Consider the following 27,309-nt stretch of genomic DNA (forward strand, 5'->3'; position numbering starts at 1 on the left):
TTGTTTTGGCAGATCTGGGAGAAATTTCTAGAGTCAGCCCTCCAAATTGGGCTGGCAAAATCCAAAGAATCAAGTAGTTGAAGATTTGGTCAGATTTGACATGTATCCATACCAATGATGGTATGAACTTAATCTGTTATCTATTTTTATTCAATTTTTTTTTATTTATTTATTATTTGCCTCTTCTGTTGACATCTTAATGGGAAAATATCCCAAACCTGACAGTGTGGAGATAGTTTTCCATGACCTCTCACCTTCTCAACTTGATTTGCATTGACATTCTCTCTTTTCGATCATGTGGGTTTTTGTTGACCAAACTATTTTTCGTATTGCAATTGGTATTGTTCAGGAGACTTCTCTACATGATGGCATACATAACATTATTCTAAATCTTTCATTTCACACCAATTGATGGCAAGTAGGGACTAGAAGTATATAAGAGGAGAGAAAAAAAATAAATAAAATATTTTAGAAAATAAATGAGTGCACAATAGTCAAATTGTAGAGAGAATAAATATAAAATCTTATAAAATACATAATTTTTTTTTAAGGTAAGAAAAATGTGTACTTTAAGAGGGGGAGAGAAGAGATCTTTTTCCGAAGTCGAATGTTACCTTTTATTATAAGTTGTTTTCATTTTCCTCATCATCATCTCTCTCCTCTTAAAGAAAAAGAAATAAAAGGCCATTCCATATTGAGAAGGAGACGGATAAATAAATGGAGAAAATGTTCTTTGAGCTACAAAAATAGGGTACATTGTCACATTTTGTCTATCTCTCTTCTTCTCACACGAAATGGATTTGAGTAAAAAAATTAATTGGGAGAGGGATAGGTATGCTGCCGATATTATGTATGCTAGTGGATAATAGCAATGGGAACACATGATGAGTATCATACAAGAAGGATAAGGGGGTCATTTCAAAAAGGGTAAGAGAAAATAAGGGACAAATAACACTACATTCTTCTAAGAAGCATCAGATTTTTCATTCCGATGAATGAAGAAAATAAGGGACAAATAACCTATTGTGGTGACTCCTCTCCCTACGCAAAGCAATGATTTGAGTGTCCCTAATAGAGTTCCTCTACTTTTTGCTTCAACTCTGACATAATATCCACCAGATCTTTATATGTTGAATTATCTCATTATAATATATATTTTTCCTCCTCTTTTTTGACATTATTTAGTATCCTACATATACGGACCTTACACGAAATGACCTTACTACTTTATTATGTACAATACAATTTCTTCGCACTTTTTCGGTGCTCCCCTATATATCTCTTGCTGGAAACCTCCCTAAATATATACTCATTTTTTTGCTAAAGGTCAGCAAAAGTATAATAATAATCATCAAATGTGAAGTTACAAATCCCTTTCAAGTCTCTATTCTACCTTCGGCATGGCCATCAGCAGAAAAGAGACTCAAAATAAGGAAAACAAAGTAAATTACATAAATCAAAATCTAGACCTATGTTGAAGGTCCCAATCAAGTTCATAAGTTATAAAAGATGGAGAAGCATCCCAAATCTTTGAAGTACCAGTAGTAGCAACATGCTTGGCTAACTTGTCCGCTATAGTATTTATTTCCCGATAGCAATGAGATATAGTCTAAGTTATGTTGTCCAAATAACCTTTGTAGTACCACCATCATTGTAAAAAGCACCATAGAATATTTTATCTTTTGATGCAAGAAACAACAGCTTGAAAATCATATTCTATCCATAAATTCCTAATTGCTTCAAAGATACTCGGTCTATCCCATGGAAGAAAGCAGCAAATTCAGCTATGAAGTTAGTTCCAATTCCCTCATAGATCGCATAACAACCCAAATGAGAAGATGCACTGCGAAGAATACCACTTGCGCCTGAGCTGCCTGGATTCCCTATAAAGCATCCATCTATATTCATTTTCCAGAGACCTCTTGGAGGCACCTCCCAAGTTAATTCCAATATGTGATTTGAAGCTACCCTTGTGGTACTATGAATATCAAGCTTCTTTGAAATGAGGAGATCAACCATTGACTTAATATGCATATGAACAAGGAGAGATCCTTAATGTCTTTCATAATATGATGCACCACATAGTTTGTTGGCAAACGCCTATCATCAAACATTCTTTTGTTTCTCTCAGCCCATAAATGGAAATGAATAATTGTGAAAAAAAAAAAAGAAGAAGAAAAAGAAAAAGAACTCTTTGCCAGAAGGATCGCAAAGATGGATTCATCATTCACACCACCTTAAGTCCTCAACAACATCAACAAGCATCAAAGACCATAGGAAACGATTTGCTAAGGCAACGAAGAGCAATGTTTGGAAGATCTGGGAGACATTTCTATTGTCAAGCCTCCATATTGTGTTGGCAAAATCTAAAGAGTCACAGTCAATAGTCTAAGGTGAAAATTTGGTAAGATTGACATGTATCCTTACCAATAATGGAGGCAATTTAATCCGTCATCTGATTTTTTTTTTTTTCAAAATTTATTTATTTATTATTATTTTTCTTTGATCACTTCTCACATTCTCACATTGTGGATTTGCATTGACATTCTCTCTTTCTCGATGATCACGAGGGCTTTTGAGGAAGCGAGGTCTCGTGATCAAAATTTTTCCGTTACATAATTCCTTTGGGCCACTCGCCTGAGGTTCACTAGGGTCCAGAAACTCCCAGTTCGTAAGTGGCACGGGGTCATGTACGAGCCCAAAGGGGGATTTAGTCAGTCTATAGTCGAATACCCCTCCTGTCTACAAAAAATATATATTTTTCATATTTACATGCGAGATTTTCTCACATGACGGCAAAAAGACCACTCTCCTAAACCTCTCACTTCACACCAATTGATGACATTGTCGCATTTTTTTTTTTCGTTTTTTACAAAGTTCTCCTTAATCGATAGCTGAATAGGAATTCTTCAATCACCTTGACGGAACATTCGGTTTTTATTATTATTTTTTTTTTTTGTAAGAAAATGTGTACACTAAGAAGGGAGAAAAGAAATCTTTTCTAAAGCCAAATGTTACCTCTTTTTTTTTTTTTCTCTCTCCATGTAGATAAAAGCCACTCTCTACAATGTCTAGATTCGAAAGGAAGACAGTTATACAGATGGGAAAAAGAAACAATGGTTGAGCGACGGTTGTAGGGGTACGTTGCCTCTTCTGTCACTCTTGTTTTTCTCACATGAAATGATCTTACTGTTTTACTATGTATGATACTATTTTTCATCACATTTTTTTTTTTTTATGCTTTCCTATATGTCTCTTATTGGAGAACCTCTTTAAATATATACTCAAGATTAGCTTGAACGATATTAATAAAATTGATTATAATAAAAAAAAGGAGTCAAGTTTTCCAAGGCCATAGTCAATATAACCCATCAAGACCATGGACAATAGGGGAGGAAGAGAAGTGGTGAGAGATAAGGGTCCCATCTGAACCGTTCCATCATTCAACCACGGATGAAGAAAAATTGCCTAATAAAAATAATATTATCCAAAAAATAGAAAAAAAGAGAGGAGGGATGACAGCTTTTTTCTTTTGGCAATGAAGGAGGACAGCTCGTTGCCAAAAGGATTGCCAGCTAGAGATTGGGTGTACCATTCACACCACCTTAGGTCTGCAACAACATCAATGAGCACTGGGGACCACATGAACAATGATTTGCTAAGGCAATTTAAGGCAGGTCCTACATACGTTATCAGAAAAATTAATGTGCCACCTATCTACTTCCAGTATACAATATGAATTGAGGTCATCCACCATAAGAAAATATGCAAGAGAAAGCCTTTTTTTTTTTTTGAAATAGATTGTTGCCTGGTGCTAGTTGTGTGCCTCTATGTTCAGATATAAGGGTGACAAAATGACTACCTTATCCCATTGGTTGAATGTTTGTTCGCCTCCTTTGATCAGTCTCCACACTAATACAATGGTCACATGATTAAATAATGATCCTCAACTTATTTTTTTAATCGTTAGGATTATAAAAACAAAGAGACAACGAATAATAATAAGGTGAAGTGTTTCTTGTGAGGAAGTGTAAACTCCTACATGTGCACGAGGGATAACACAGTATTCGCCTACTAGGCTACTATGTCTAAATATACACACACGCAAACAGGTAACATTCTTCTTCCAAAAAATATTCTGTAGACTTCAATAATGCTTAATAAAAATGATTAAATAAACAATGATAGCTATTTGCCCAAAGGATTTCAAGCTAAAGAGGGATAAATCATTCACACTACCTTAACATCAACGGGGTTTAGGCTATGTTTGGTTGCAAGGGGAATTAAAGGGAAGGGAAGGAAAGTGAAGTGAAATTTTCATACTTAAAAAAGAAATATATGTAATCATTATACCCCATGTGACTATATCATTACTTCAAGTCGTTCCATATTTGATTATAAAATTTCACTTTACTTTATATCCAAAACCCTTTGCTATAATATGTAAAATAAAAATTACATGTAAAATGTATCATTACCATATATGATTAAAAATATCAAATAGTTTATATAATCACATGGAATCACATGGGGTAATGATTATAAACATTCATTTTTTAAATATGAAAATTTCACTTCTCTTCCCTTTAAATTCCCATTGCAAACAAACGGAGCCTTAAGGATTACCATAGGAAACAATTTGCTTAGGCATTGAAGGGTATGTCCTACATTAATGTGCCACCGACTTCCAATATACAGTGAGGTCACCCACTACCAAGGAAATATTGAATTGAAATGTTCTTAGAAAGTGTGTGTTTAATTTTTTGTGTTCCATTCATGAATAAGCCATGACCTGCGAAGGAAACATATAAGAGAAATTTTTTTAAATATATATATATATATATGTATATATAGCAAACGGCTATGTGCACTATTGTGTATGATGCATAATTGTACATAGTCGAATAAAATTAAGAGGTGCATTGTAGACCTCATCCCTTATTCAACGGTTTCATGCATAGTCGTGTATGAGTATATGACCATACACAAAATCCTTCTCTTTTTAAAATTAGGGTAAGAGAACGCCTCTTAGCACAAGTACACACCATTGAGAGCAACCAATAAAAGGGGGTTGAAATCGTCTGCAATTTCGATCTCGTACAATTCCGTGTAATACCACCTTCAAGCAGTGACACGTGTATTGATACCAATACAATGGTTCAGATCTGGTACAACTAATGAAACATTAAATCAGTGAAAAGACATTTAAATCAGATCTGGGCCATTGTATTGGTATCGATACACGTGTCACTGCCTGAAGGTGGTATTGCACGAAATTGTACGAGATCGGGATTACAGATGATTTTTTTCCAATAAAAGGACACATACAAACATTTTTAATATGGAATAGCAAGGGTCTTTTTGCACCTGATGTATCTTGATGAAAGTACAAAAACAGATAGGCAAATAAAAAAAAAATTATTTTCTAAAGTAGATAATAGACAAAATTATGTCCAATGAATGGTAGGATATATGTCATCTTACCAATTTGTGAACATGCAGCTGGGATCATGTTAACAACTTGCGTGTAGGTGCAGTATTCGATCCGGAATCCAAACCAGCTTAGAGTATCCCTTAGGAGGCTGACCTGGTCCCCTTGAAATTTTCCTCTCCCTTGTAAGTGGGAACATGGGGCTTAAAGCTTTTTTTTGTATGAGAACAAAAGTCAAAAATATTTGTGTGGGTTCCTTAATGGTTTTTTCTCTCTAATCGAGTTAATTCAACCTAACTGCTCATGACTCCGAAGTGCAAGCCAATTTGGGTATTCCATCGCCCTAGATAGCTTCCCCCCGGGGTGTCCCCTCCACGTTTTCTCATTTCACATCAATTGCATCACATAGGAAGATATTATTGGTATGAATTAAGGAGTGCACAACAGTCAAAGTGGAAGGGAATCTTTATGTATATATATATATGGCGAGTGGCAGTAGGACATATGTATTACAATCTAATTTTTATTTTCTTTCAATATTAATCATCCATTTAATATTAGATTAATCTAAACCATCAATTAGTTTTTTATATTGTTACTGATTCTTAATTTTTAGGGTGGAGAGATGACGGACGTGGTTACTTAATTTATCTAATATTTTTTTATATAAATAAATAATAGAAATCCAATATAAGCGGACTCCTTCGATTCTGTTGGAAAATCTCAATTATCTCTCTTTCTCTCTCTCTCCTTGCTTCTTCTTCAACGTCGTTCCTTCTTTTTAAAGCTGTCATCATCATCATCATCATCATCTCTCTCTCTCTCTCTCTCTCTCTCTCGCTCTCTCTCTCTCTCTCTCTCAAAATAGGATGAGGTAAGAAAAAAATCAACATAACTATTTTCTGGCACTGAGCATATGAGAGACTTGGCCACACATATCCAAATACCATGTTTACATATTAATCATTAGGGAAGGGATTTGGACAGTAAAACTTGCATGTATGGCATAGGACAAATTTGAATTTATAAAGTAACAAAGCTGTTGAATATCTAGGATTTTATTATTACTTCTTAGGTATATATTATTACCCTATGAAAATTTACCATGGATGCAAATCTTCAGTGAGATTGGTAAACAAAACTTCAACTAAACTGTAGTGCGCTGAGACAGGAAGAAGAAAGAAGGAACATCCTTGAAGAAGAAGCAAAGAGAGAGAGAGAGAGAGAGAGAGGATCAAGATTTCTAAGCGGAATCAAAAGAGAAGTCCGCTTATATTGGGATTTTTATTATTTATTTATTTAAATATTAATAATATTAAACAAAGTAACTGTTTACAACTCTGTTAGCAGGATTAACATATTTAACACGTGTCAATCATATCACTTACGTGAACATTCATTGGGCTCCGAACGTTTCACATTCCTATTTTTCTACACATACCGCAACCATTTTGCCATATATATATATATATATATATAAATATTCTATGAAAATGCTTACATTATGAGGACAACATGAGATATCTTAGGGAAAAGCCGAAGGTTACTTTTTCCTCATCATATCTCTTTCTCACACTACCAAAAAAAAAAAAAAAAAACTTTTAAATATCTATTTGAAAGGAAAGGATTAATTAAAAAGAATTTTTTTTATCAATCCCTTGTACTTATCTTACATTTATTCAAATTTTTATATTCGCTTTTGTAAAAAAAAAAAAAAAAATGGTTCCACTTCTTTCTTTGCAAAATGCAAGAATGAGAGGACCATCCCACCACCTGCACCTCTTCACCTTGCACCACATCTCAGTTCGCCTCCAAATAAGCAAGCATTCCGTTTTTACCATTGGTATCTTTGTCCCCAAGGTCTTCATCTCTGGTTGGAGTAGTGTTGTTATTGACGATGCCGTGCGCGTGAATTATGTACTAGTCCACTTTGTTCTTGAAGAACCTCAACAGTAACTGATCACTATGGAGTTCGGCACGATAACCCTGTGAGTAGCAAAATGATCTTGTTCTCCACTCCTATCGGAGTAGTGCTATCAACGTTTATGTTTATCTCTACTCCCTTTTCTCAAATGAAATGACCTTGTTACCTTTCTATGTAAGATATCATTTCATCATATCTTATTGGTACACTCTCATATATCACTTGCTCAAAAATCCCTAGTCTCTCTCTCTTAAAAAAATATGGGCAAGAGAACGCTACGTGGTGCAAGTACATACCAACACGTGGGCCAATGGGAAGAAGTATGGAAGCAAAGGAGCATCATCAACATAGGGACAGTACAGTCTTTCCGCACCTACTGTGTCTAAACATATACACACAAGCGAGTACCATTCTTTCATAAAAAAATATACTCAAGACTTTAAATATTGCTTAATAAAATTGATTAAATAAACAAAAGCAGCTCCTTGCCCAAATGATTTCAAACCAAAGAGATGGGTACATCATTCACACTACCTTAGGACCTCAACAATATCAACGAAGTTTAAGGATTACCATGGGAAACGATTTGCTTAGGCATCAAAGGGCATGTCCTACATTTGTGGGCCACATGCTTCCAATTATACAATGAATATAAATTCTTAATCTCTAATAAATTTTTATTTTAAATAAATCGTAAAGGAAAAATTTTATTTATTTATTTTCTAAAAATTCATGAATGCTAAAAAAATTTAATATGATAAATTGATCACATGTCAATTTTAAGCTTATATTCAACCATATTTTCTCTGATCCATACAACAACAACAATAATAATAATAATAATAATAATAATAATAATAATAATAATAATAATAATATTTTCTCCAATGTATTAACATATCCTCCCATGGTCCCCTGTATCTTTATGATGCAAATTTAGAACGGGAATTGGTAGAAAAAGTCGAAATTGGACCATGTGTTATCTTTAACGATCTAATTTCAAAAGGATTTAGAGTTTAAGGTTTAAGGTTTAAAGTTTAAGGTTTAGGGTTTTAGGTTTAGGGGTTAGAGTTTAGGTTCAAGTAGTTCCCCTCTCAATTTCACAGAATCAGATTTGTTAGAGAAATTTTGTTTAGCATATTCGGTTCAATTTCTTGCTCCCACGGATTGAATCGGTGAAAAACCACATTAAGAATCAGGAATGAAGGAACATTTTAAAGATGCTAGCAGCGTAGCAGATTAAAAAGAAGGGGTCGCTCACTCGCTCCGGGCTTCCCATTTAGCATCGCAGTTGCACTTGCACATCGCCTGGTCTCCCTATCTATCTTGTCAACTGGCATACTAATTCCTAAACTCCCGCCGCTTCATCCTCAACCCGCAACCTGCTAACACCGCCGTTGCTGCCAACCGCCACATGCACTTTCAACCCACCGCCGCTTTGCCTCCAGGATTCTCAGCCCCCGTTGCAACAGAGCCCCGCGGCCCGCTGCCCTCCCTGCATCGTCTCCTGCTGATAACACTCCCCTGTGTGACCCCCGTGTGCATTCGCCTCTCAAACACACCCGCAACACTGCAACACTCCGGTGTGACACCCCCCCCCCCCGGCGCAACCCTCTGTTCTTGTTACCCACCTTAACCACCCTCTTTGGGCATGTAATTAAGACCCATCTTCTGCGTTGAAATCCCCGACACTACCTTCTTTTTTTCTCCTCTCATCCGATTCCGAACAACAACAACAACAACAACAGAAAGAAGCCACAACGGATCGTAAAGCTGATATTGCGCTTGAGTTCCTCTCTGTAAAGGGTGAGTTAAATTCTCATCCAACAGCCCTCGTCGGATATATAAATGATTTCTTCGATTTTTTCGAGTGTGCGTTGCGTGAGTTCGATCTTATTGGCATTTTGAAAGGGATGGAATTTTCGGGCAATTGGGAAAAATCCCTTTTGTTGTTTGAATGGTTTGTTTCGAATTCATGCTATCAAAATATAAAATTAGACAATGAAGCAATTGAAATCATGGTTCGGGTTCTTGGTAAAGTCTCATCATGCAATTGCATGAAAGCTGTTCGATGTAATTCCTGTATAGGAATACTCACTAGATGTAAGAGCCTACGCACTACCATACTGCATGCCTATGATCGGGCAGGATTCAGAAAGCAATCATCCTATTAGAGCAGATGAAAGAGAAGGGCCTCCAACTTTGCTGCATGTGTTTGCATATGAAAGGGGCTGGGTTCTAGGAAGCAGCAGCCATAGACACAATGGCCAGTGGGGAGAATTATGCCAAATGTTGTTACTTACACTACACTTGTCAATGCATGCCTATGGTAAAGCTGGGAAAGAAGATAAGGATTTGGGTTCTTTCAAACACATGAAAGAATCTGGTTGTGTTCCCGATGTTTACATTTGTGTAAATAATGTGTAGTTTGGGGGTATTATGGGGTTACTGAGAACATTTTATAAGGGTTTGCTATAATAGTAGTGGTGGGGGTCTGCAGTTTGGGTTTTTTTTTATGAATATATAATTTATTACCAGGAGGGGGTTTCCAGGTTGGGGTTTTTTTTTTTAATAAATAATTTATTATCACAAGAAAGAATATACAAGGAAAAAGGAAGGGAAAAGGAAGAGAGAGAAATAAGAGGGAGAAGAGATATACAAACACCCGAAGGTTTGTTATGAATTATAGTTTGGTTTTTGATATGCCATTGTGGGATTTTTTTTGGGGGTAATCGCCATTATGGGAAACTTGAATCATACTATGTAGTTTCATAAGTCGGATTCAAATTTTTTTTTTTTAGGAAAAAAAAATCTAAATGGCAATGTCACCCCTCCACTCAGATACAGTGGAGGACAAAATGACTGCCCCTGCCCCTCATGAAAAATGGAAATCATGTCTATGTTGATACTTTCACTAGTGTTTCCTAATGTTAGGGTCACACTCCCTTCTAGGGAACCCTCTCTCTTTTTGTAATTAACAAATATAGTAATTAAATGGTTTCTATAAAAAGTTCTTCCGATCATTGTTTCTGATCTTATTTCTAATTCTATTGGAATAGAATGTAAGAAACAAAACATAGGCAATAGGTATAAGATTTTGACAAATACTAAATAAATGTTATTAAATAAAGAAGGAGAGCATCACTTACAGATTACAATAATTATGCATAAACGTAAACTAAAGACCTCCAAAATTTGTAGAGTTGGGTTGTATTAAAATACTCTCCTTAAGGTATTTAAATGTCTCGTATTTGTATGCAAGCGGGTTGACCACATGTCCTCACCTCCATGATAAAGCAACTCCCCAATCACTTAAGGTGTAGCTCCAATAACTGATTACAATAGGGAAGAATGAAGGTTATACTCAGTATTTGTATTGTGTACAAAAGGTAAAAAATAGTGTTTTTTTGGCAAAACAGAGGTTGTTTGTTTGTAGAACACTAAGTAAAAACATTGACAAAGAGCACTTTCACCCAACAAAGAGGATTCCAAAACATTAAAAGAGAGCAATCTCGTTTTGGACTTCTTTTATTATAGAGGAGAAGATGTCTGTACGTATACATATGCATGTCTAATGTCAATGGGTGTATGAATCTAATGTACAAGTACATATGGGAAAGTGTAAAAAGATGCATCTCTTGATACCCATATCATTACCCATATCCCACCTCGGCCCGGCGTGTTTGATTCAAAAGCACCCAGGAACCCCCTTACACATATAACAAGGGAGAGTTACTCTCCAAAGGACTTGAACCCTTAAGAAACAATCCTCCTTATATACCCCTCACACCTTTCATCCAAAACTAATGTGAAACTAAACTTTATGAAAACTGTAGTTCCTTTTCAACATATCCTTACTTGTGTACAAACAATTTTCAAAAACCGGAAATGGGGAAAAAAGGTTTTGACATTATTTGAACCTTTAATATTAAAGTAATATTTTATACTTTACAATATAAAATCTAGAGAAAATTGCATTGCCACCCCCTGAACTTTGGTCCTTATTCAACGCCACCCCCTGGACTTTTCGAAACGTCAAAGCCACCCCCTAAAAATTCAAAAAATTTCAAATCGGTCCCTACCGTTAGCCGACCGTGATAAATGAATGAAAACCGGTTAGTTTTTTTATAATATACCCAAAATACCCCCACCTATTGTGAGAGGACAATATTGCAATTCTCCCCCCTTGGCGGATTCTCCCCCCTCCGGCGTGCAAAGCTCTCCCCCCTCTAGATGGGATGGGAGGTCCAGGATCTCAGGACCAGTCTCTCGAAGGAAGGGATCTATCCATCTATCTATCGCTGGAGTTGGGAGAAGATCAAATTTAGTTGCAGAGGTGTTGTGGGGAAGAAGATAGTTAAAGTAATATGGCAGGGATGTTACCAGGGGTTGAGCTAGCATAGAGCAGTAATGAGAAACCTCCACTCCCACTAGACTTCGTAGAAGAACAAGAAGAAGAACTCCTCCCTCCATCACTACTCTCCTCTGCCCACTGCAAAACACTTGAACATGACGGAGATGACGACAAAGATATCGCCGTCGGCGACAACGATAAGCTTTTCCTCATAAATCTCTTCTCTGGGTCTACCATCTCAGGCCATACCCCACCATCCCCAACTTGAAACACGAACACTCCATGCCCACCAGACCCTGCAACCCAATTGAACACATCCCAATAGAACTCCACTTCCGAACCCCCAACCGCAATTCTCTCGTTCCCTTTGAATTTCCATGCTAATCTCTTCCCGATCAGACCCACCTCACCATCCACCTTCACCCTCAACATTCTGCCGTTACATTCGATCCCAATTTCGTGTTTCGATCCAAAGATCTGAGCTCTGGTCATGAAATTCCTGTGCCCAAATACATGCTCACGACGTGATTGTAATGCAGGCTCAGCGGAAGGAGAGATTCGAGTAACCCTAGTAATGCGTCGAAGTGCGTCGTCTCTTAGATCACTGAGGAAGAATTCGATGTGAGCATCGGAGGCTATAGCAATGTAGAAGGATGAGGTAGGCTCGGTAGAATTCCGATTAAAATCGGCTTTCGTGAAATCCCAATAGAGCTTAATTCGGTGGTGGTGGTGGTGGTGGCGGGTGAGGGAGATGGATTTTGAGCCAATTCTATTTCTTCTGAAGGAGAAGGTTGATGGGCAGAGAGAGAGATTGATGGAGAATGAATCGGCAGCTTGGATGGTTAAGGAGTGAGAGACGACGGTTTTCGACCAGGTTAACGTCAGTAAGGTAGGGAAGTTGCAGAGTAGAGTCTGGTAGATGCAGGTGATGAGGTTTTGTGGCTTATGGGTATCTTCAATACTAGGCTGTTTGGGACTGCTGAAACATGAAGGGATCATGGTTTTTGGGTATCTTCTGGGTATCTTCTCTGAAGCTAAATTAATGGGTTTTCCCTGTTCAAAGATTAGAGTTTAACACTTTATGGAATAGAGAGATGGGTTTTGCCGTTTTGATTGTCATGGGAAGCTTCTGGTTTTTGGTTTTCCATGCTTCGTTCAGAGGAGAGAGAGAGAGAGAGAGAGAGAGAGAGAGAGTTGGGATCTTGGTTTTATTTGATATTTGATTTGATAGGTTTGAGTTAATATGGGATTGATTTTGCACGCCGGAGGGAAGATAATCGGACGCCGGAGGGATGGATCGTCTTCTTCTTCTTCTTGTCCGATCGATTTGAGTGAGAGGAGTGAGATGAGAGATGGGAGATGAGTTTAGAAGATGCAAATAAAAGAGAGGGCAATATTGTCCTCTCACAATAGGTAGGGGTATTTTGGGTATATTATAAAAAAACTAACCGATTTTCATTCATTTATCACGGTCAACTAACAGCAGGGACCGATCTGAAATTTCTTGAACTTTTAGGGGGTGGCTTTGACGTTTCGAAAAGTTCAGGGGGTAGCGTTGAATAAGGACCAAAGTTCAGGGGGTGGCAATGCAATTTTCTCTAAAATCTAACATAGAATCAAGAAATATCAATTTTTTACTTGAGATTGACCTCACAGAGCTGGAGTGCAACCAAACATAGCCTTATGCTGATACGCAAAATTTCAGCCAACCACGTGACTTTCCTTCTTGGAAAATTACAAATTCGCCCATATGTAATTAACCTTTGTTTCTTGTGTGCCATGGATATTTAACAGGAGCAGAGATACCCACCCACTAGTGGAGTAAGCAGCTAAGAAGTTGCGGGCTTCTCGACCTTAGAACCGAAGAACGAATCGAACCCAAGTGAGTCTCTCTCTCTCTCTGTCTCTATTTTGTATTCCTCTGCAATTCATATGCTGCCTGTTTGGTTCTTTCTCTCTCTTTCTTCTTTTCGATTGCCTATGGCTTAGTGGAAAATTTGAGTCGATATCTGTTCTCAAGTCAATACTTTATATTAGCGACCAGTCAAAGCCCTCTCTCTCTCTCTGTCCCCTGTTCCATTGACATGTTGATTATCTATCTACAGCTGTCGCTCTGAATCAGCGCCTCCGGTTGATTATCTGGTGCTGTCTCTCTGGATCACCTCCTCCAGTAGGGTTATGCAGCATAAAGAAAAGATATCAGTTCTTTTCATGTCTGTGTAACGCACTTTGTACCAATTAAGATCTAAGGTCTTTTCACGGATTATCGATTGAAGCAAAAGTAACCCTCTTGCAACCGCATGTGTAGTCTCTGTTAAGCCAGAATAAATCAAGTTCTAAATAGTATGTTGTTTGGTTTGATGCTTTTTATTAGGAGGGTTATTGTGGATTGGTTATTCGTTTTGGTACTATTGCTTTTGTTCCTACCTTACAGATAAAATGTATGGGTTATTTGGGTCTGATGATTCCCCCCACCCCCTTCTTTTTTAATTTGAAATTACATGGGTGAAATTACTTTGAGTGACTTGAGTCTATTCATGGTTTCTTAAGAAAGGATAAATCTCTTGAATGTTGTGTTCATTTATGGTGATTATTTCATTTGCATCTGTGGTTGCTGATTTTGAAAGTATTTTAGTTAGTTTGAATTGATTCTGTAGCTGAATTATACTTATAGGTTCTTCCCTAGTTTTGGTTAGAAACAATGTGATCAGAAAATTTCATTAGCATTTTTTTTAGTCTTACTAAATCCCAAGTGATGTCCTTGAAATGTACAATAAGCTTAGTTTACAATGAAACCAATTCTTTGGCACATGGCACTTTGACTAGAGGCTGAAGAGATTTTGAGATATATCGAAATAATATTTGATATCCTTGAGAGAAGTCCCAAATGCATTCCGAAGTGGTTTCAAAGCTCAATTCATACTTTGTATGTTATGGGTGGTATCAATTGTGGAGATCAAAAACTACTGAAAAGTAATGGTGCAGCACCATGAAGAATAGAGAGTGTTCAATTCCTTCTCATCTTCTTCTGACAACTGACAATAAAGGAAGCATTCAACAATTCAAATTCAATAGAAATACCCAAGTATTCTCTCTATCCTGCTATGACTGTCCTCTTTGAAAAACCCAAAGTTTAGAAAGAGTGGTTGAACCATTAAACATCTCCTTGTTTTCCAGACTTGTTCGAAAACTTGTTCTTCCATTACTTGGGACGAAGTGCTTTTCAAACTGGATAATGAATGCACATTGGTAATACATGTTAGGGTTTATGTGTTAAAGTTTTTAAGGATATGCTACTTAATTTGTATAATGGACAAACAATCTGGGACAGCCAAAAAAGAGGACTGCCTTTGTGGGACACAGGGTTTATCGATATATTTATACTGGACATATATCTATAATAAAGTCCTCCCTTTTGCTGATCAATAAAGAATTTATGGTCCAAGTCCTTTGATGGCGGTAGAGGGTCATGGACCCAGAATTTGCCTGTCGGTAACAAAGGAAGTAACCCAAAAACTCAACCAAAATAATCTAACCAAGGAAATTTTTTCTATGATGGATATGGAGGATCCCATAGAGCTTGCAAAATAATCAAGATTGATTTCTCACACCTCTAGATAGATGCCACAAGAACTAAACTTTGTCTTGACTGAAATTCCTGAACATAGTACCAGGCCTAAGTAAATCTCTTATGAGGCAATAAGACTCGGAGTTTCACTTAAAATAAACAAGATAATTAGATAACGTATCTGAGATTCAAATAGGAGATCATATTGTGAAATATGAATAATAGAACTGCAAAAAGGGACAGATTTGAAAATAGGAAGATGAAAGAGAAACAAATTCAATATTGTACAAGATGGAGAGGAAAAGAAAGAGAGAGAGGTCTGTATGGAACTTAAGTATGATCTTAATCCTGCGAAGTAAATCTGATCAGAGGAAAGAAGAAGAAAGATAAAAATTAAATTGATTAGCAGAGAGAGAGAGAGAGAGAGAGAGAGAGAAGTCGTTTGAGGTTGCATGGCCTTGTTCAATGGAGGTTTTGGGATGCACCAATAAGGATGAGTGATCTGATTCAGATTGAAAGAACTAAAAGAGCTAGGGGCAGACCTAAAATAGGGTCCATAAGCGACTCAATAAGGTTGTTCTGACCCGAGTTCTGTATCACTAATGCAAAACTATTCTGTTACATTTCTTCCTTAATGTGATATAAGTTGCTCTTGACCCACTATGCTTTAGGTGGCACTGGTTCATACTGTGTAAAACATACCTTTTTATTTATAAATTTAATGCATTTTATTGTTCAATTTTCTTTTTATCATTTGTAGGCTCCATTAATAGATCTTGACTAAAGATTAGCCAATTAGATTGTCTTAACATCTCAAGAGGTTGAATCTCTTTTGGTGGCTAAGCATACACTGATGATAATCTCTGTAAAAAATGTTATTATAAATTATCAAATTACTCTATCATGCCAAGGAATATGGTGGCAGGATTAATAGGAGAGATGGATCCAGGATTTTCACTCTCTGGCTTTGCTTGTAGCTTGTGGAGACCATCCACACACTGGCCACAGGAAAGAAATTTCTGACTTTGCCATTGACATGCTTTTCATCACCATGCCAAACCTGCTTTTATGGTCTCTCAATTAACCATCATTATTTCCATATTTGTGAGACTGCAAATAATCAAAGTATAATGTTGTAGAGATTTAAGTGAAGCTCCAACTTTTCTTCTGTGTGGCTTTTTTGACTCTTGTGGTATAGCTCTATAAGGCCATTTAGTATAGTAGGCCTTTCTTTTATTACTAAAATACTGAGTTAGCAGTATGAAAGAAAGGATATTCATGAATTATGTTCAAATAGTATTATACAGAAATCATGACACACTGTATTAAACCAACACCTCGTCAGTTGCAGTTAACACCTGCTTGTATCAAGAACAACGACAAGAAGAAGAAGAGGCAGCCGCCCTTCTTGGTGGGTCCAACTTCAATTGCTAACCCCACATTTTGGATGTCTCTGGTTCAAAGGGTTAAGAGTTCCATCCCATTCCTGCAGATGTTTCCAGTTTAGACATAGAGATCCTCTATGCTGGTCTAGAGAAGCAGCTTTCCTTGATGTTCCATATTTTCTTCTTTTGTCTTCTCTCAGGTTACCTCTTCTCCTGTCTCTTCTACACTAAGAGAACAGTGGTAGTGGCAAGACCTTTGCCTTTTCTTCCCCCAAAACTCTCAACATACCAGGCTTCAGTCCGATTTAATATTTTGGTTAGTAGATTCATTTTATCATGATAGTTCATTTGTATTTTAGGCAAATCGCAACAATTAATGCTTGGGTAAATTTCAGTGTGTATTTGGATTTGACCAAACTGCTGTCATTGCTAGGCTGCCATCTGGACAACCATATATACTTTGTCAGCTTTTTAGGCTTTTTTTTTTTTCTCTTTATTTGCAGCATTGCTTCATTTGAAAATTGTTGATGATTTAATGTTCTATTTAGTTAAGTTAGCAGTAAGTTATAATTGTCTTGCCAACCAGATGCTGTTTAATACTAGTCAAACAGTTGCACACTAACTGCTTGTTTAATTGGCAAAAAAATTCAGTTAACAAATCTATTGCTAATTTTGTATTTATGGGTAGGATCTTGCAATGAAGAATGGTAATGGAGGCAACCTGCAACAACTGTTTCAGAGGCTGGTAGGAGTGATCTGTGATGTCTTGCAAAGGCTGTTGTTTATGGTGCTCTCAGTAGGTCCCATCCCCAACCACATTGCCTTCATTATGGATGGGAACCGAAGGTATGCCAAGTGCAGAAAACTTGGTCCAGGTGCTGGTCACACGGCTGGGTTTTCATCTCTCATCCGTGTTCTTGAATGTTGTTATAAGATAGGGGTGAAGTATGTAACTGTCTATGCTTTCAGTATAGACAACTTCAAGAGGGACCCTAGTGAAGTTCAGTCCATTATGGATTTGATGCTGGAAAAAATTGATGAGTTGCTTAAGGAAGAAAGCATTGTGAATAGTCATGGGATTAGAATTAATTTCTTTGGTAATTTGAAGCTCTTGAGCGAGCCTGTAAGGATGGCAGCTGAGAAAGCAATGGCAGCAACTGCCAAGAACACTAATGTAGTGTTCTCAGTTTGTGTTGCTTATACTTCTACTAATGAAATTGTCCATGCTGTTCAAGAATCATGCAAGGAGAAATTGGCACAAGTTCAAGTAAATTCAAATGTCAATGGTGGAATAAGAGATTCTTTCAGAGGATACACTAGGCTTTCAGAGGAAGAATTTTCCATTACTCCGGGTGATTTGGAGAGGCATATGTATTTAGCAGAGTGCCCAGATCCTGACCTCTTGATTAGGACATCTGGGGAGACTCGCCTGAGCAATTTCCTTCTTTGGCAGACTACTTTCTGCTATCTGTATGTTCTAGATGCTCTTTGGCCAGAGATCTCACCATGGTGGCTGGGATGGGTGATCTTGCATTACCAAAGAGCAAAACCTTGCATAGCTAAAAGGAAGGCGTTGTTATAACTTCTGTTTCTTTGTGTATGTGCACCTGTTGTACCATTAAACTCCAATAATTATTTAATGCCAATATATGAGTAACTGAATGACACTTACTATATCCTTACAGTGAACATCCACTTTTGATGAGAAGATAATGCTTTACTTTTATTTATTTTCTATTCTTTGTAATTATGCTATTGCTATATATATATATATATATATATATATATATTTATTTATACAAGCTAGCATATGCTGAACTCAATGGAGGCTATCTTTCTTGATTTGTTCTTTCTGTGAGAAACCTGATAATGTAGAGCTAGGATTGGCAAGGCCAACCTAATCCCGAAGTGCAGGATACTCTAAAAGAACAACTACAATATGATGAAGGGTCATGATATCAATCTTGGAATTATGGTTTTCTGGGATCAGATCCGAAGCATATATAAAAGTCTAGTTTAGATAATGAAATATAGTCACAATATGGAAAATATGTTTGAACACCAAAGAAATCAGAAGCAAACAGATTCATGCTATCGATTTCATGAGACTTTCAATAACTCAAAATCAGGTGGTCCAATTAGGCTAAAGTTTTGATCGAGTGTCACAATAGGGGAGGTGCATCTTCGATCCAAATTTGAGCCTAATCAAATGATTGGTTTGTCCAAGAGAGAAGGATTGGAGAGAAAGAAATACTGGAATTTCTGGCCAGAACTGAGAAAAGACTAGATTCAAATATATGTTGGCAGTTGCAGTAGTAGTAGATCTTTGAGTCAACAACAACAACAAACTAAACCTTATCTCAACTTAATGAGGTCCGCTGAATGGATCCAAACATATTAACAATGGGACATGACAGATCAACAATGAAAAATGCAATATGAAAAGCGAGAGGTGACAGATGAAAAGTAGCAAAGTAAGAGGAAAGAGAACACAACCAACAAGATCAGGAGAATCTCATCTATTTAGGGTCGGCCACATGGATTCGTGCTCTCCAATAGGCTCTATACAAGATCATACTTGGTATGAGGCCAAAGCAATAGATCTTTGAGTAATGGAAAAACTAAGAAAATGGCTAGAAGAAGAGGACCTCTTGGGCTTTACACCACAGAGTGTCAACTAGATCGAACACTAGTTCCACAAGTAGAAGCTAGTAATTTAGTTTGTCAAAATCGTTGGAGCTATGGGAGCCTCCATGCTTGTATTTATAGTTAAGACAAAAGTGGGGCAAGTCCTCCAATTTAGAAAGTATCAAAAAATAGAAACTTCTAATTGGTTGCGTATTACATAAGTTTCTAAAAACTGAAAATAAAAAGAAACTAAAGAAGTAAACTAATGACTGGACTTAACTAATAATTTAACCCCTAAGAAATTAAAAAGGTTAAAAACTAAAATTGTACCAACTAAAATGGAAACTAATGAAAAATGAAACAAACTAGTTAATCTTGTATGTAACCATAATATACCTAGTTTAGGCCCATTAAAGTGGTTTACTACACTCAAAATATACACTCAAAATATATGGGATAAAAAATCCAATATGTATAGAACGCAACCCTAGGCTTATTCCTAATAAAACAAACCTATTTCAGTGATGAATTTGCATGACATGATTACTATTAAATATCATCCATAAAATGGCACCCGCCCATCCCTACCCTTTCCCCATCCAAAAGGAAAAAGTGGGGGGCAAGAATGAAAGCAGTTTTGAATTGCCATGTCCTGCATTGAACAGGCTGAAATTTGTAAACCCCTCTTTTGTTAGATTACTGAAACTGCAAATGGATGTTTTATAAAGTTCCAACGACAAATTTCTTGAATCTGGCTTCCTATCAATTTTTTTTTTCCATTCTGTTGTCCAGAATTTTATACCAATTTCTTTATCTTTTACCGTCTATATCTTCAGTCTTATCTGGATTTCCAGAGGTGGATTCTACCGAATTTTTTAGAGATGTGAGGCCTTATTCAAATCAAGGTGATTAATTTCTTTATTAGCGATTCCTAGATTTTCAATGCATGGCTTTCAGACAGTCGCCCATTGTTCTCATCAATATTTTTGTTTGATTTTTTTCTTAATGTTGGAAATAGCATGAGCAATTGATACCTAATGGGTTTTTGTACCGAGGACTGGTTTTGTAGCGTACAAGGATCTTCATGGAATAGCCTGAATTCAGTTATTGGTTGCTTCTTGTCTTCCAACCTTTTAGGAAGATGGTGATTAACATTTAGTTTTCAAGCCATTAACTTGGTTGATGTATTGATTTGCAACAATAACATGTTTAGTCTTTTTTTTTTTTTTCTTTTAATGAGTGAGGACCATTCAACTTTTATTGAAAATAATGAATAACACTAAACACCCCGTCTAAATGACATAAGAAGGTAAGAGAAATAGAACTCAAAACCACACGCTTCCTAAGGCAAAGATCACTTGCCAACTTGACTACCCATCTGTTCAGTCCATTTACCCCCCCCCCCCCCCCCCTCCCGCCAAACATTTACGAATGAAAGTGCCACACATTTTCCGGATTAAACTTGTGTAAATTTTACGTCTCTTTTGTCCATAAAATGTTTCCTAAAATATTTTTGGCTTTGCTCAACACAAGTTCTTGAAAATAACCAAAGCAAGGCCAGGAGAGGGATGGCTTTGAGAGCTTCGAATCTCCGCCACAATGAGTCCCAGCTCAAACTGCTGCACTAGATCAATTGAGGTCGCTGGCATGGAGTCTCTGCAACTCCATTCGGTTGATGTCCTCTGATGGAGAAGATCATCTCGATAGGGAAGAAGTGATTGATATCGTTCTTGGAATTTTCAAGAGCTTCCTCAAGGTTGACCCTTCCTAGGTCAGTTTATTATCAGAACACTTTCATTGGTCTCCTAATTATCCTAAATGCCAGCTTTCCTTTTTGATGTCTTTGATTTCCCGATTTACTATTGTCTTTATTTTCCTTCCTGGTTGATTATTCCTCCATTTATCAGGGTTTGTGCCAATGAAATGATAAATGATTTTGTTTTATTGTTATATTTTATTCTCCTTTATGTTTTAAATTTTAATTTTTTGAGTGGTTGTGTTGTCCTTTTTTCCCTCTTTTTTTCTGTTTCTTCTGTGATGTTTGATCTTATCCTAGTTTGTACTGGCAATGGTTTGAGATAGCTAAAGTTCAGTCGCGGGGAAGTTGTAAAGACTGGGCAGACAGCAAAATTTTGCCTTTTCTTTTAGTTGGATCATGTAAAAGGTGAGCTGACTTTATCAAATATAGTTGGAAGGAGATAGGAAATCCTTCTTAAATGGCATCTTTTACTATCCTTCTGATCCGTCGTTTGAGTGGTTAGGAACTTCTTCTAATGAAGAATTTCTATCTACCCTTGCCTCTTCCCCCTCCCTTTCTAGTCTCAACTTTTATTAGTTTCTCCGACTCCGGGAAGGAAACAAGAACACTAGATTTTCTGGACCAGAAGTAAATTCTCGGATCACTGGATGCCCCCCTTTCGTCTGTCTTCTCCACTTATGTCGATCTTCTCAACTCCTCCAAATTTATCCATATCATCCGTCCTCCCAACTTCCAAACCAAAAATTAGCTATTCTGCTTTCTATGTATTTGCGTTGAACTTAAAAAGAGACAACAAAACCAGATCACTATCATCGATGGGGTGAGTTATTGGCAACGCATGACACAAAGCATCATGTTCTTGCCTTTCATTTACTACTCAAAACTAAACTCGTCAGCCCATGTAAACAGATTTTAAAAGGAAGAAACTAATTAAGAAATACTAGATATATATAAGGAGGAAAGAAGTTTTGGTTTACACATACGACTTTGATGATTGTGAAGATTACCAAAACAAAATAAAAAAAGAGAATAAAGGGACTTCATGATTGTGATATTCACATCTGAAAATGTTTCTCATCCGATGATTATCTAATTGTACTCTTCTGCTTATTATTGAGAAGGATTATCGGGTTTCTTGGTATTTGCATGCCCCGAACCTTCCTACTTAACTCTTTTCAATCCTATATCGGCCAGTACATATCAGTATCTCTGGTACCTGATACTGATACGATCTCAATATGGATCAGGAGTATTGGGCATTTAGGCTCGTATCTTCTCTTCTGTAGTATGTTTACATGAGTGGTGGGCATTGAGCCCATATCTTTCCCAATTGGTTTTGGATGATCCAACTAGGCATATACACAACGATGTCCTTTGTTTCGTTTGTTTCTGTGGTATTGATAAATGAAACCAGATATGGGATTAGTTGAAAGTTAAAATTATGAAGAGACTGATGTTTTGATATAAAGAATGGGAATGCTTTATTTATTTATTTATTTTTTGGTAGAAAGAGAATTGGAAGTTGAACAGGTAAATTTCATAAAGTTATGATGTGTAGGAGCTGTGACTGGCAAGCCTGTGCAGGGGATGCAGGAAGTATGATAAAATAACACATGCTCAGGGAAATTAGATTTAAGGTATATAGAACTAGGTGTAGGATGATGCTGTGTTTTGACTTCTGCTTCCAGGGGTTGGATTGGAACTTGATTGCAACTTATAATTTAATCAATAGCTTATAGTAAATTAGAAAATTAGGACTCTTATGGAACCAGTCAGATGGCTTAAGAGGAATGAATTTCTCCTGAAATTTTGATTGAGGTGGGGTGCTTCTAGCTGTTGGAAGAAATCTGACGTGAAGTCTTGCTTTCAAGTAATTGTATGAAGTCTTCTTAGCAGAGGGTAGTTAAGTAGTCAGTTTTGAGGACATTTGTTGTATGCAAGGAGTTTGTAGCCATCATGCTCTCCTATAGCAGGGGTTTTCGTCTTGTCTAATTATCTAATTATAGTTATACGAAGTCTTGGAGATCCCTTAGTAGTTTGCATACATGCTTTGTCAATAAATTATCTTGTATGAATGAGTGATTAAGGCTGGACTGGAGTTACTTGACCAGATGCATGCCAATGCCAGATGGAATGGCAGGAATCTAGACTTTCTTAATTTATATAGTTATCCAGTTAAACGCTTTTGGATAATGATTGCAGTATTCCGTTGCATCCACCTGATAACATGTTCCTATTGATTGTATGAGATTATTACTTACTATAGTCTTGAAGTTGTTGATTAGGGTGCCTCCATTAATTTGCAAAATGAATCCATTTAAATACTAACTACATGCCTTATTTCTGAAGTTGCCTTTCTTAAAAAGAAGAGCTCATCACTTAAAAGGCTCAATTCTCAGCTCTGAAGCATATGGCACTGCTGGATTCACATGCCAGGAAGAGAAATAAATTCGATCTTCTAGGTGTCATTCTCCAATCTCCATTCTTCTCTGCTAGTACCATATACTACACCAGTAGACCAGCGTTTAGTACTGCTTCACTAGCAATCTATGTATTCAGAATTTGAGATTGAAGGAGCAATGGGTGGTTGGATTGGTTCTGATGGACCTTCACACTCTCCTGAATCCTGACCATTTCAAAGCTCCCCCAAACTTCCCAAACTTAGCATTTTTTCCGATCAAAAACAAAAACTCATAAGACTATCTTTCCACCATACGACTCCTTTTGGGGAAAAAGGTGCAGGAAGAAAAAAGAGGGGGAGGGGGAAACAGAGTTCAGCACGGTTTCAGCTTAGAATATCATAAAGACTCGGTGAAGAAGTGACATGGGCAGGCCTTGTTTGATTATGGTTCTTCCGTTTGCTTTAATGAGGAATTCATGGTTCATTCTACTTCTCATTGTCTCATGGTATCTGTTAATGGTATTTGTTGATTAAATATTCATTACATGGTTGTTAATGGATAAGTGAATGTAGGTGGAAAATTGATTTCATTTTTTTATTTGTACTAATTTACTTGTCCAGTTTCTTTTGACAATTTATGAAAGGAAAAAAAATATTTTACTTGATTATTTATGATTCAATTTGAAACTCACCTATTATTGGATATAAACAAAATGGTTCAGTTTTAACAGCTAACATCTGAGGAAGGAGGGATGGGAGGGTGAAAAATACTAGCCTCTTATGTTCTGAGGCATGGAAAGGGGAAGAAAACTTTTTAAACTTTTCTTTCTTTTATCTTTTATTTCAGATGGACTTTCAGTTTTCTCTGTCAAGGTTGTTTTGGGTCACAGGTGTCCGTCCTATCCAAGGTTCATTTTTTTCTTTGCCTGTGTCTTTGCACCTTCATATCATACGCGTCAGTTATGAGCTTCAAGAATAGGGTCACATAAGTTTGCTTTGGCTGTCTCTACAGATCTCTTGAGTTTTACTGGGTTTGGCAATCCCTTACACCATCAGAACCACACGCCTCATCTGATGTAAGTGTTGTTGAACTTTGGAGCCTAGAGTCTCTAGGATTAACTAACTTGAGAAGTAGTTTCTTTTTGTTTTTGTTTTTGTTGGGATTTTCAAATTTCAAATTTGATCTGAGGTAGCTTTTGTTAGGATTTTCCATTCAGCCTCCGTTTGTTTCGGCCTGAAAAATTTTCCCCGTAAAATTTTACAGTAAAATCAGATTTTCCTTTGTTTTTTTTTTTTTTTTTTTTTTTTTTTTTTTTTTTTTTTTTTTTAAGTTTGGAAAATTTTCATTTGGTAAAATTTTACAAGAGGGGTACATTTTTCCGGAAAATTGAATGAAAATTTTACCCTAAAATTTGTCGGTAAAACAACTTTGGAAAATCTATCGGGGCAGCTGATAGTGAAAGACTTGAGACTTGCTTCCTCATCTCCTTCCTCCTTCCCCGCTGATCATCTGTAGACTCTCGCTTTCTCCTCCTCATCTCAGAGCCGTTCTCGTTCTCGTTCTTGTTCTCTTCTCCTTTCTCATCTCAGAGCCGATCTCCTTCTCATCGCAGATTGGAGAAACTCTCGACTGGGATTCCAAGCAATGTGGGTGTGACCATTGAGTTTTTATGCAGGTCAACGACTGGGTCGTCTCATTTTCTGCATTCCGTAATTCATCTTCTTAGGATATCCAGTGAAAGTTCCGGTTTCTAACTTTGATGCTCTAAGGTTTATTAGATCCAGAGCCCAAGAAATTTTTTTTCAGACTTCCATGAGGAGCCGTCCATATCTCCATGAAAAGTTTCCTATTTTTTGGTATGCCCATTTATGTCCCATGAGTATAGGGATCTCCTTTGGCCTATAAGATGTAATTCAACAACCACATTATATCTCGGTTGGAGAAGAGCTAGAAAATTTTCCAATCGGTTCATTTATCAACTAATCTAAACCCAACAAGAACCACTGTCTTCACAGATGTGGGTGTCTGAGTATGGTTGAAGCTTGTGCTAAATCTAGTTTTTTGTCCTTTTATTTGGATATTTATGTAAATAATTGAATATTGTATATAAATTTAGATACTTTTATCCAAATAACAGTCAAATACAGATGCGTATTTATGTAACAACTCTAGTCCAATCACAGCATGGGCAGCAGCATCAATATTGGTGAGATTTTGCAATCATGGGGGTGGAGCGGTCATTTCACTCCCTCTACGTTGGCAGGGTTTTTTCCCCTATACCCTGTTGTCTTGCCTTACTATCTCCACCCTGCAACTTACTGGTCCGCTCATTCTTTCTCTCATGGGTCAAGAACTCCAACATTGAAGCTTGGTTCTCAAAGGATCGTCATGGTAGGCCGGCTCTTATGCCACTAAAGTTGGAGGATGGACTTTTTTTTTTTTTTTTTATTTCCTTCTTTATTTACAATTTAGGTATACTTGTCATTATACATAGAGATCATCTTATGCTTGTAGATCATTAAAATAGAATATGTGAGAAGAAAAACAAATAAAATAAATTCAAATATGGCAGAGAAAGGAACTCTTTTCTTTATTCCTATTCCTCCAAATTAAACATTTCTGGAGAGGCCAAAATCAAAATCAGTGGGCCAAGCTCCGAATTCTATGGAACTTATGTGGTAGAAAATCATTTTGATTGATGAAAAGAAATACGAAGAACAGATTGGTAATTCTATAGTTAGGTGCGCTTACTTTTCTTTAACATGGATAAAATAGTTTTTTTATAGTTAAACAGAAGATTTCTTGGGGTAAATAATATCAAATTTGGTGATTTATCGCAACCACATGACTTATCTTAAATGGGAGTTTCCCTTTGTTTTCTAAATGGTCACTATTGCTCAAACAATTTCACAAGAAGATGACTTTTTAAAAAAGAAAATAAAAATAAATCACCATATATGTATTAGGAGAAACTAGATTTGTTTTTTCTACCAGGAAAAAGATTTGTTTAAAATTGAAATATAATTAGCTGTAAAAAAAAAAAAAAAAAAAAAAAAAAAAACCATCTCCACTAAATTAAGGCATGTATTGCCAGATGTCAATTATTGGATATTAAAGCGAATATTTTGGGAAAGGTTTCTTACAACAAGTGTATGGAAAAGATTCAAAGTCAAATTTTATTTTCAATATAAGATAAATATTATATATTTTAATACACCTTGAAACTCACCTCACACATAAAAGGCAGAATTTGATCCCAAGAACTCAATACAACTAGCTAAGATTTAACTAGTTGTGCTAACCAATGACTTTTAAATTCAAATATTTAAATTATCAATCATTTTTATTTGGATAATCAAGTGAAATATTCATCATATATTGATCAAATGAATTCGCATATTGATACATTTTCCTTCGATTTTATTTGCATACATATTGAACTATGAATTTATAGTTAGAAATAAATTCAGATATAAATAGTTTTCTTAAAAAATAAAATGGAGAATATCTAGTGGGTTGATCATCTTTATATTAAGTATCAACCCTGGTGTAAAAAATTAAAGAATCAAATTGGAAATTCGTTGATTCGCCTTAAAATCAGCTGCGATTGCATACCATTTTTTTTTTGGTTTCAAATCAGAATAATCTCATCAAGATTACCTTGAATAGGTGAATTTTCAAATCAAATGGTCAATTCAAGGGTTCTTAAGAACGATTTTGGCCGATTTCAATCCGAGCTGAATAGAAATCGGCAGAGACTGATTTAGTCACTATATTCCTATTATTAAAACCCTACTCCCTACCATCGATCAGAGTACTCACCAATTTTGTAGAGAAAAACTAATAGGATATGGGATT

General features: G+C 36.5%; 2 protein-coding genes and 1 long non-coding RNA gene across 7 annotated transcripts; 2 read left to right on the forward strand and 1 right to left on the reverse strand.

Annotated features, from left to right (window-relative positions):
• Nucleotides 1-8,580: 8,580 nt before the first annotated feature.
• On the forward strand, nucleotides 8,581-18,392 carry LOC122079822 (dehydrodolichyl diphosphate synthase CPT3-like). Of its 5 annotated transcripts, none has more exons than XM_042646563.1 (4): nucleotides 8,581-9,161; nucleotides 13,504-13,591; nucleotides 13,815-14,052; nucleotides 17,351-18,392. In XM_042646563.1, exon 4 carries the CDS (start codon nucleotides 17,360-17,362, stop codon nucleotides 18,242-18,244), a length of 885 nt encoding a protein of 294 aa, XP_042502497.1. In that variant the 5' UTR covers nucleotides 8,581-9,161; nucleotides 13,504-13,591; nucleotides 13,815-14,052; nucleotides 17,351-17,359; the 3' UTR covers nucleotides 18,245-18,392. The 5 variants fall into 5 exon arrangements, with proteins under 5 accessions (XP_042502497.1, XP_042502498.1, XP_042502496.1 ...); XM_042646564.1 differs by having other exon boundaries at nucleotides 13,815-13,990; XM_042646562.1 differs by lacking the exon at nucleotides 13,815-14,052 and having other exon boundaries at nucleotides 8,582-9,161.
• Nucleotides 11,713-12,708, reverse strand: LOC122079970. The gene has a single exon (XM_042646783.1). It carries the CDS (start codon nucleotides 12,706-12,708, stop codon nucleotides 11,713-11,715), a length of 996 nt encoding a protein of 331 aa, XP_042502717.1.
• Nucleotides 18,393-20,739: 2,347 nt separating the features above from the next.
• Nucleotides 20,740-24,118, forward strand: LOC122078898. Its single transcript, XR_006140221.1, has 2 exons — nucleotides 20,740-21,061; nucleotides 23,399-24,118. It is a non-coding gene; the product is annotated as an uncharacterized LOC122078898 (long non-coding RNA).
• The last annotated feature ends 3,191 nt before the right edge of the window (nucleotides 24,119-27,309 follow it).

This window comes from Macadamia integrifolia, chromosome 5 (genome assembly GCF_013358625.1).
Source record: "Macadamia integrifolia cultivar HAES 741 chromosome 5, SCU_Mint_v3, whole genome shotgun sequence".
Taxonomy (NCBI): domain Eukaryota; kingdom Viridiplantae; phylum Streptophyta; class Magnoliopsida; order Proteales; family Proteaceae; genus Macadamia; species Macadamia integrifolia.